Source organism: Onychostoma macrolepis, chromosome 20 (genome assembly GCF_012432095.1).
Source record: "Onychostoma macrolepis isolate SWU-2019 chromosome 20, ASM1243209v1, whole genome shotgun sequence".
Taxonomy (NCBI): domain Eukaryota; kingdom Metazoa; phylum Chordata; class Actinopteri; order Cypriniformes; family Cyprinidae; genus Onychostoma; species Onychostoma macrolepis.
In genome coordinates this window covers 24,037,853-24,047,312 of record NC_081174.1, presented here as the reverse complement: position 1 = coordinate 24,047,312, position 9,460 = coordinate 24,037,853, and the positions used below count along the sequence as shown (strand labels likewise).

At 35.6% G+C, this 9,460-nt stretch overlaps 2 protein-coding genes across 8 annotated transcripts; one reads left to right on the top strand and one right to left on the bottom strand.

Moving 5' to 3' along the window:
* Window positions 1–409: 409 nt before the first annotated feature.
* znf512 (zinc finger protein 512) lies at window positions 410–6,960 on the bottom strand. 4 transcript variants are annotated; one of them, XM_058755277.1, is made up of 16 exons: window positions 6,777–6,960; window positions 6,184–6,275; window positions 5,969–6,024; window positions 5,781–5,830; window positions 5,426–5,610; window positions 5,263–5,346; window positions 5,070–5,183; window positions 4,862–4,986; window positions 4,671–4,757; window positions 4,486–4,584; window positions 3,583–3,750; window positions 3,266–3,460; window positions 2,935–3,036; window positions 2,682–2,744; window positions 1,852–1,950; window positions 410–1,744 (listed from the first exon to the last, which is right to left on the bottom strand). In XM_058755277.1, exons 2-16 carry the CDS (start codon window positions 6,269–6,271, stop codon window positions 1,238–1,240), a joined length of 2,022 nt encoding a protein of 673 aa, XP_058611260.1. In that variant the 5' UTR covers window positions 6,272–6,275; window positions 6,777–6,960; the 3' UTR covers window positions 410–1,237. The 4 variants fall into 4 exon arrangements, with proteins under 4 accessions (XP_058611260.1, XP_058611256.1, XP_058611258.1 ...); XM_058755273.1 differs by having other exon boundaries at window positions 6,184–6,333; window positions 6,777–6,823; XM_058755275.1 differs by having other exon boundaries at window positions 6,184–6,295; window positions 6,777–6,806.
* Window positions 6,959–9,388, top strand: si:ch211-245h14.1 (uncharacterized protein LOC563420 homolog). 4 transcript variants are annotated; one of them, XM_058755281.1, is made up of 7 exons: window positions 6,959–7,132; window positions 7,311–7,365; window positions 7,498–7,622; window positions 8,109–8,178; window positions 8,288–8,512; window positions 8,759–8,941; window positions 9,176–9,388. In XM_058755281.1, the coding sequence occupies exons 1-7, from the start codon at window positions 7,052–7,054 to the stop codon at window positions 9,379–9,381; spliced, it is 945 nt and encodes a 314-aa protein (XP_058611264.1). In that variant the 5' UTR covers window positions 6,959–7,051; the 3' UTR covers window positions 9,382–9,388. The 4 variants fall into 4 exon arrangements, with proteins under 4 accessions (XP_058611264.1, XP_058611263.1, XP_058611265.1 ...); XM_058755280.1 differs by having other exon boundaries at window positions 6,961–7,132; window positions 7,308–7,365; XM_058755282.1 differs by having other exon boundaries at window positions 7,037–7,152; window positions 7,308–7,365.
* The last annotated feature ends 72 nt before the right edge of the window (window positions 9,389–9,460 follow it).

Genomic DNA, 9,460 nt, shown 5'->3' with positions numbered 1-9,460 from the left:
TATTTTGTTGTGTAATATTCTTTCATCTTTTTATTTTTATTTAAAGTTAAAAAATATATACTATAATAATAATCATCATCATATTTATTATAACGTTAAAAATAAATGAAAGTATTAATTTAACATTATTAATAGCGCATTTCATGTTTAGTATTGATCTGATAATTCGCACATATAAACATTTATTGACGATTTTTTTGAATGTTGTTCACATTTACAACATTGAAGAGGATATATTTAACATATGTAGGCTATTTCTACTTTGTGCATTCGCGTGCATATTTAATGTAATTTCATGTATTGTTGGCAGAAAGAATTATGTGAATTTGTCCAAAATAAAAAAATGAAGGAACAAAGACCTCAACAGACAAACCCATTTCATGGATTTTAATTCAAATCAAGACAACAGTTTTAAATGCATTTCAACAAACTCATTTTCTCTCCCTGACATCCAGGAAGAGTAACTCTAAAGGACCATGTACCTTCATACTAAAAGCCAATTCAGCTGTTACAGAGCATAATTTCTGTGGTGCCAGAATCACACTTAATAATATTAAAGACAAAAAAAAAACAAATAAAAACAGCAGCATTCATGAACATTGTTGCATGCAACTGTTTAAATAAAGTCTATCACTGGTGAAACTTAGAGGTACAGAGCATGCTTACAGAAAAAAATAAACATAATGCTCTACTACATTCAATACACATGGCAAAGTCAAATTGTCATAATACTTTCAAAGACATTTTAAAACATTTGCATGTGGCCTTTCAATATATGCAGTTCCTCTTGTCAATAAAAGGGAAGCACAATTCAGCAAATTCTACAAATAATATTCAACAAGAATGCATTCAATTGATCAAAAGTAAAGACATAATGTTAGCAATTATATTTTAAATTAAATGCTGGTCTGTTGAACTAGTTTATATTCATCAAAAATCATGAAAAGTATAATAGTTTCCACTAAAATATTAAACAGCACTGTTTTTAATGTTGATAATAATAAGACATATTTCTTGAGCACCAAATTAGTATATCAGAATAATTTCTGAAGGATCGTGTGACACTAACGACTGGCTTAATTTCTACTGAAAATTCAGCTTTGCCATCACAGGAATAAATTACATTTTAAAATATATTAAAATAGAAATTAGTTATTTTAAACTGTAATAATCTTTCACAATTTTACAGTATTTTTGATCAAATAAATGCAGCCTTGGTGAGCATTAGAGACATCTTTCAAATCTTACTGACCCTAAACCTTTGAATAGATGTGTTTCTCTTTAATATTTGGAGGTGAACACTGGAAAAACTCCATATTTGGAAAAGGAATGGTTTATGAATCACTTTCAGGTTGCTGGCTGGACACAGGCTTCGTGAGGGGCCTGCTGAGGGCCCATTGTCATGTCTGTGTGCCGCTGGGTCCTCGGTCTCTGACTCGCTGCTGGAGCTCTCACTGCTGCTGCTGCTGGGACTGTCACTGCCGCTGAACTCATAGCAGTCTTTCTCCTTCACTTTCTGTTTGTTTTGCCCCTCCTTCCTCTTTATTTCCACTCTTCTTGGGGTTTCCACTCCACTTGACATGGGCACCGCTGACATCTGTCTATTCTTCCAGGTGCTGGGAAAACTGAGGGTTGGGTTTGGTAAGGGAAGATCTGGACTCTTCTTGGAATCTTCTTTTGGCTCAGTCTTATGCAGTTTATCTAATTTTGAACTCTTAGATTTGGACCGAATAACAAACCAATCCTATGAAAAATAATAACAATGAGAATACTTATTATAAAAAGACACATTTCTATGATATACTGTATAAGGAGCAGAAAATGAAATAAAATAAACATTTGCTGTGTTACCTGAGAATGAATGGAATTAATGTGATACTTGACTCCACTTTCGGAGTTGAATTCTTTCTTACATATCAAGCATTTGTATTTCCCAGTCTCAAATTCACCCTGCAGAGAAAAAAAAAAGAAGGCTCACCATCTTTTCATTATGTTACAGAGCAAATCCAATTATGAACATTAAACAAGAAAAATCAAGAAACTTACTGATTTAGGTACCAATAACAAAGTAATAGTTATTTAGTTGTACTGTACAGATGAATATCTTTTCTGGTCAAACTACACTACACCATTCAAAAGTCTGGGGTCAGTACGATTTTCTGAAAGACATTACTACCTTTAGTCTGCAAGGATGCATTAAACTGATCAAAAGTGACAGTTAAGACATTTGTAACCTTAAAAAAGATTTCTATTTCAAATAAATAGTACTCTTTTGACATTTATATTTATTAAAGCTGCAGTCCGTAAGTTTTGCCTCTTTGTCGCCATCTCTGTTTGAAAACCTGGAATTGCAGCTTTTTGCGGAATTATCTCGCTTGAGTGGGTTGTGAGTTGGCACGGCTCCAGCGCGGATGAATCTAATGTTTTGAGGAGTATGTGTGGCAGTCAGGCACTGCACCGGTGTGGATATTTACTGTACTTCACAATCACAGATTCTAGCCTACGTCTATATGACCCAAATAAGATGGCTGCTAAAAATTCAGCTTTGCCATCACTGGAATAAATTACTATATAAAATTTATTTAAAAAGAAAACAGTTATTTTAAATTGTAATAATATTTCACAATATTACTGTTTTTACTGCATTTTGTGTGTAGGATGAAAGGAAATTTATTCCTTACCAAGGTACATAGCCCAAGATGTGCCTTTAGGCCAGATACGCTGGTATAGAAGCAGTTACATCCCTAATTTGACAACAAAGATGATCATTACACATTTAGTTCAGCAAACCATGCATTCACTGAAAATCTTTGCTTTTGCATAATGCCACCATCAGTGCAAAACATGCACAAAACACTAATGAATGGCTCTTTATTTTCAAATACAATGGTAAAAACACCTGGAATAATAACGGTTTATGCATGATATTCACACCTTGTTTGGACACTGCACTTTTTTATGCAGTTTGACTTCATTCTTCCACTTCCGTAGAGTCTCCTGACTGAAGGCCGGCAAACCTGGACGAGAATACTTCAGCTACATAGACACAAAAATACCATAAATGCTTAATTAATACAAGATTGATTCTTCATTCACAGTTCTCAAAAAGTGAAAGTAAAACCTTTTAATGCATCCATGAAAGTGTGCAAAACAAACAAAGGTGATGCCGCATTACCAAAAAGAGCTTCACACAGGTTCTGACTTCTTCACAGCCCTGCAACTACAACATGTTGGCATAGTTTAACATATACATGTTTTGCAGCACCTTCCTGTCATCTGGTACCAGGTCACGCTGCACTTTTCTTTTGGGCCATTCCTTCAGCAGCTCCTCACTGGCGATCTCCCTCAGATGGAATACGGCCACCTGCGCTGACAAGCGCTTGGCCCGACCGCTCTGCGTCCGCTCTGGGACGGGCTCTTTCTGTGTCTTCACCTCCTCTACTTCACTTTCTTGGGTTGTCTGCAACAACAGATAATTGTGAGCGTTCATTCATGAAAACATCAACAGCCTGAATGAGAATCTGTTACATCAGAACAGACATTTAGGTAAATGCTTATTGAATAATGGAGAGGAGGACTCACTGGACCGTGTTCGTTCTTGACATGGTACTCCAGGCCCGCTCTGGAACGATACGTTTTTCCACAGTGTTTGCAGTTCAATAAGAGCTTCTCCAGCTCTGACGCCTCTTTGCCGCATTTCTTCATGTGGTACACATAACCCATTATACTAGTGAAACTTCCAGTGCAACCCTAAAACAAAATATTCAGCATCTTTTAAGGTAATTCTAAACATCCACAATACAAAATTTCACTATTATTATTTATTTATTATTTTATCTACCTTTTAATATTTTTTACTTTTACACTACAGTTCAAAAGTTTGGGGTCTATAAGATTTTTTAAAAGTCTCTAATGCTTACCAGGTGTGCTTTTAATTGACCAAAATACAGTAAAAACAGTAATATTGTGAAACATTACAATTTAAAATAACTCACATGATACTTCAGAAATCATTAATTTCTTATTATTATAATTGTTGAAAACACTTCTGCTGCTTAATATTTTTGTGGAAACTGTGATACTGTTTCTTCAGGGATGATTTCATTATATTTCATATAATTATATTCATATCATAAGATTTAATATTTATATGAAATATAATATAATATTTCATATTTATTTCAGAATTGTGAAATATTATTACAGTTTAAAATAACTCACATGAACCTTCAAGAAGTAATTCTAATATGCTGACTTGGTGCTCAAGAAACATTTCTTATTGTTATAAATGTTGAAAACAGTTCTGCTTAATATTTTTGTGGAAACTGTGATACATTTTTTTCAAGATTATTTAATGCACCTTTGCTGAATAAAAATATTCATTCCTTTTTAGAAAATCTAACTGACCCCAAACGTTTGAATGGTAGTGTTTTTAAATTCAGCCTTTTAAGCTGCATTTAATGCTATACAGATCAATTACCACACCTCTTTTGAACATTTTAATTTGCCCATCCTTTTTAATACTTTCCGTAATTTCTCCTTCACTGCTTGGTCAACTAGGTCATTCCCAGTGTCTGGAATGGGCTGGAAAAACAAACAAGAAAATAATACCATCATTTTCACTGTCAATGTCACTTCCAGTTTAGAAAAAAAACGAAAAAAAAACTAACCAAGTTGTTATGGTCAGCCATGAGGTGGTACTTCATTCCCGTTGAAGTTTTCAGTTGTTTTCCGCAGTGTGGACATGTAAAAGGATTCTACACAAAGAACAAAAACAAAATCAGGTGCAGAATTCAGACAAGTACTAAAAAATCTGCTACATCTTTATGATATTTTCACAAACTTTGCTTTATGAACATACCAACTTGCAGGTTTCCAGGTGCTTCTTTAACCCATCCACTGTCTTTCTTCCAACACTTTTGCATTTTGGGCAGCTTACTCTACCCTTTGCCAAAATCTGAAGCTGCCATTTTTCCTCCTGACTTCCTGTAAAGAACCCCCAAAATATATATTATGAATACTTAAAAAATATGTCTATGCTGTTTTCATTTAGCCACCGTCTCATTTACCTGGCGGATAAACAGGTGACTCCTTTTTGGTGAGCTGAGATGATTTCTGCTCCTGTGTGCTGTCAGTTATCTGATTCTTCTGAGTGAACTGAGCAACAGGAACTATAACAGGTACTGTTAAACGAAAAATATGTAATCTGCACTATTCATGGTGTATCGTGAATTATAGAAAAACAACTGAAGAACTGCATACCTGATTGCTTTACTTCCTCTATGTACTTTTTTAAGGAGGGCTGGTCAGTTTCCTCCATCTTGTGCTTCTTCTTCAGCTTAAAATCTGCAGCATAAAAACTTGTGCAACTTTTGGACATTATTTAAAATGTCATTATTCAATTTATATTTAAGTGTGTACTTACTTGTCTCTATTAATGTGTCTGAACTGGATCCATCAATTTTTGCCATCATTTCACTGGTGTGGTCAGTGTGCAAATATTGGCTTTCCAAACCATTGACCAGACTGGATGTAATAACTGAACTGCAAGAGGACCCATGGTCTGAATCTTCTGTAGGTCTCATAACCACAGGCTGGAGATCATGGTACCTTAAGACATGTGGTTTTGACACCATAATTAATTCAGTATATGGTGCAATACATTACTACTGAAGGGGCAAACATTTTTTAAATGATTCAGAGATCAAACTAAATGATTAAAATTTGTAAAATGCAGTTAACATTTGAAAAATGTTGGTACACAAATGCGCAAAACTCACTTTTTTCTGGTGTAAGTTCTCTTTATTTTCTGAGAGCTTGTCCTCTCATTCTAAAATTCAGTAACAAAAATGCAGTAACAATATTAGTTTTGATGGTCTCATGTTTAATTTGATCAATTACCTAAATATATTCTATATATGCACTGGCATATTGATGCATAACTCATTGTGAGAATGCTTGGACTTACTTTGGATGGTTTCATTCCACTATCTTCAGCCTCTCTTCCCAAATCTTTCATGACATCTGTTGAGGATGCAATCAACTATTTAGAATAATTTTTAATAGATTTAATAAATGTAACCGCATAATGTACATTTAATTGAATTATTTCAGACTTCATGTGAGCATGATCTGGGAGTGCAAGTCTATTATTTAATAAATCTTACATTAATACAGAATTACCTGCTGTTTGGGGGTTTAGTTTTGGTCTTGACATTTTCCTCTTGCTCGGTACACATGTGGCAGACATGTTATCCTGGATCTGATCCATGATCCTGTTCCACACAAATCAGTTCTAGATACAGAGAAGCATGGATAGGGATCCACTACTATCTATATTAGATCATTAATTTATCATAATCAAAAACAAATAAATAACAAGTCACATATAGGCAAGCTGCTGTGTGGAATTTTATTATTTCATTAATTCAGTGTCCCTCAAGCAGATACTGGTTGCACAAAGGCTAAGAATTTGAAAAATAAAAACACATCTGAATGCATGGACTAAGCCTGCATTTGCAAACAGAAGCTGCATGCAGCCCAACATGCACCTTTATTGCAGTGCATAAGTGTAGTCTTCAAGATCACTGCCACCATCACTGCCCACCAATATTCCCAGCCAAAAAATAAGGCATGACGGCACTACGTCAAATAAACCCTCTGCGGATGCATGCCACCGTCATACAATCCGTATTACATACCCTAAACTTTACATTTAGAAAGGCATATTCAACACTCAATGTTCACAAAACAGTCAAGAGTAGCTATCACATTACCGTCCTCTCGGCGAGATCACTTCATGCAGAATACGCCCCTTTTCTCCACCAGCCAATGAGAAAACGCCCTTCCCACAACACACCAAAAGGGGCGGGTCTTCACGCGGAAACAACCTATCGCAGGAGACTGCAGGTCCTAGATCAGATTTTGACACGCCTCTGTTTTTACTCCTTGCTGCTGTTGAGATGCCGTGACTGAACCGGAGTCAGTGTGTGTACAGAATTGAACCAATTTAGTTTTAGCAACATGAACTTTCGGTTTCAATACACCAGAAATGAGCAGCACAGGGTCTTCTTGGTTTTCCAGTGGATTAGCGTTGATTAATCCAAACACATGGAGGTTCACAAAGGAAAAGGTACAATTAACTGCAAACATGTAATATATTTTCTTTACTAACTAACATTAATAATACAAAATACACTATTGTTGCTTCCTATGTTATGGGTGTGTGCTGGCAAGGAAATCTATATAAAATGGTGCTTGTGTCTGGGTTAAAATTTAACTACCATCTTTATTTCCATATTTTCAAGAAGGGTAGAGCTCTCCGAGAGCAAATCAATGCAATCTCTCGGTCTTCTGTCCTAGATGGTATGTATGTCACCTAATAATGCCATTTATTTATCACGCGCCCAAGACAAGTGTAAAAATAAATAAATAAACAACTGTATTAAACTAAGCTCTTGCAGTGTGATATGCTCCATTATGTCCACCTGTTTCTAGAGGCAGACATTGATGATGCTCAAATCCTTACTTTGACAAGAGAGGATCTGAATGAGCTTTTTCCTGGTATTAGGAACTTTCAGCTCAGAAGGACAATTATGACACTAATCACAGACACAGTGAAGGTAATATATTTGGTCAAGATGTTGGTCATGGAATTGAACTCCAAAAATATTTGCACACTCAAGTCACTCCTAAAAGAGTAGGAGTTTCATGGTATTAGACAACTAAATTTCAAACTTAGTGGCATTTTTTTTTTTTTTTTTTTTAAACAATGACTTCTAACCAACAAGTACCAAATGCCATTTTGGATGCATGTTTGAGGCATTTGCTCCAAACTGAAGTTCACACAGGTGTAGTTCATTACTTTAACGATGAAAGGGTTCCACTTACTTTTGACAACCAGCAGGTGTGCAAATATTTAATGAACACTTATTCACACTAATGAATAACTTTTTGGGGTCAATTTTATGTATTTAACAGTAAAACCTCATGTTACAGAAACCAAATACAATATAAATTGAGTGCATATGTGCATGCTCCATATATTTTTTTGTTTACAGATAAGTGGGTACTCATCTGTAAATTATTTATTATTTGATTCTTAAAAGGATTCACCTCAACATGGCCCAGAAACACTGGCCGGTGCACTGAAGCTTTTAATGCACAAAAACAAAAACCGTGAGTTACTTATGACCTACAAATCTACCATTTTCAGTTGTAGCAGAGAACCAATGGAGTTCTCTTTGTTAAAGAGATGTTTCATAGCGGCCTTATGACTTTTTCCTAGATGATGCTGCTGTACAGGATGTTTTGAAGGAGTCTCTCCGAGCGTTTAGACAAATGGAGGATCAGCTCAAAGCAGCACAGGCTTCGTTGAAACCGTACATTGAGGTCTTGAACAGTCTCACCGAGGCATCCACTAGAAGAGAGGACTGGGATAAAGAGGGAACGTCAAGCAAGAGAACATTTCCAACAGATATGAACTCTCCAACCATGCAGACTCACTCGTTCGGTGGGTATGAGTAAAAATTCAGATTTTTAATAAGTGTACATGCCCTTTCATCCAAGTGCTCAAAACCACATTTTTGCAAACTTAGCTTTGTAAAAAGGTAAACCAGAATAAGAATAATTTACTTTGCATTATTAAAACATACAGTGGGTTCCTTAAGTCTGAGAGCACTAGTGAAAATGCTTCTATTTTGCTTTTTTTAAAATATATATTTCATACCCACCCTCCTAATATATTTCTCTTTTGCAGAACCTTCGGTCAGAGTACATCCATTTGTTTGTGGTCGAACCTTGGGAACGGACAAGCAAATTCTTGCCCAGCTCAAGGGGGTTAAAGAGAGTGATTTATGGGACTGTCAGTTGATCCTGGCCTTCAGTCCCGTGACATCACGAGCTGGAACTGACACTGAAGAAGCATTGAAGAAAATTCCAGGTAATTACTTATTAGAATAATGTTTGGCTAGTTTTGAATAGTTCTGAATATTGTATTTGCGAGAAATGTAGCCAGTTTAATACAGGTTTCCTTGAAACATCTAACGGTTATAGGACTAGTCTGAAGATTGTAATTTCATAGGTTCAGTCCTTTTTGTGCCAAATTGCACTTGCATCTTGGACAATTTAAATTATAATTCCAATGTTAAATTATACTTAATTGATGTCTTTACAGCTGATAAACCAGCAGTACTGGTGACAATGCACCATACCTTCAGCCCTACCTATGTGTGTCCCAGCTTAAATCTAGCATCTTCTCAAGTGAACATTGTGGAACATGTTCACGTGCTCTTCCATGACTCGTATCACGGTCTTCTTAGGTGTCCAGCAAATGAAAATGCAATGGCCAAACTTCAGTTTGTCTTAAACCAGTACATGTAAACAGTCTTGCTTCAAATGCTTTAACTGTTAATCATTGAAAATGATAATTCCATGTATTTATGTTGTATGGTCATACGAG

Bases quoted from the DNA above. Each gene is read 5' to 3' on its own strand.
- znf512 (XM_058755277.1), bottom strand. From the start codon at position 6,271: ATGGATCAGATCCAGGATAACATGTCTGCCACATGTGTACCGAGCAAG. The intron at 5,611-5,780 runs GTGAGTTTTGCG...ACATGTCTTAAG, and splicing joins AGAACTTACACCAGAAAAAA to GTACCATGATCTCCAGCCTG. The intron at 3,461-3,582 runs GTGAGTCCTCCT...CTGTTGTTGCAG, and splicing joins TCAAGAACGAACACGGTCCA to ACAACCCAAGAAAGTGAAGT.
- si:ch211-245h14.1 (XM_058755280.1), top strand. From the start codon at position 7,052: ATGAGCAGCACAGGGTCTTCTTGGTTTTCCAGTGGATTAGCGTTGATT. The intron at 7,133-7,307 runs GTACAATTAACT...CATATTTTCAAG, and splicing joins GGAGGTTCACAAAGGAAAAG to AAGGGTAGAGCTCTCCGAGA. The intron at 8,179-8,287 runs GTGAGTTACTTA...ACTTTTTCCTAG, and splicing joins AATGCACAAAAACAAAAACC to ATGATGCTGCTGTACAGGAT.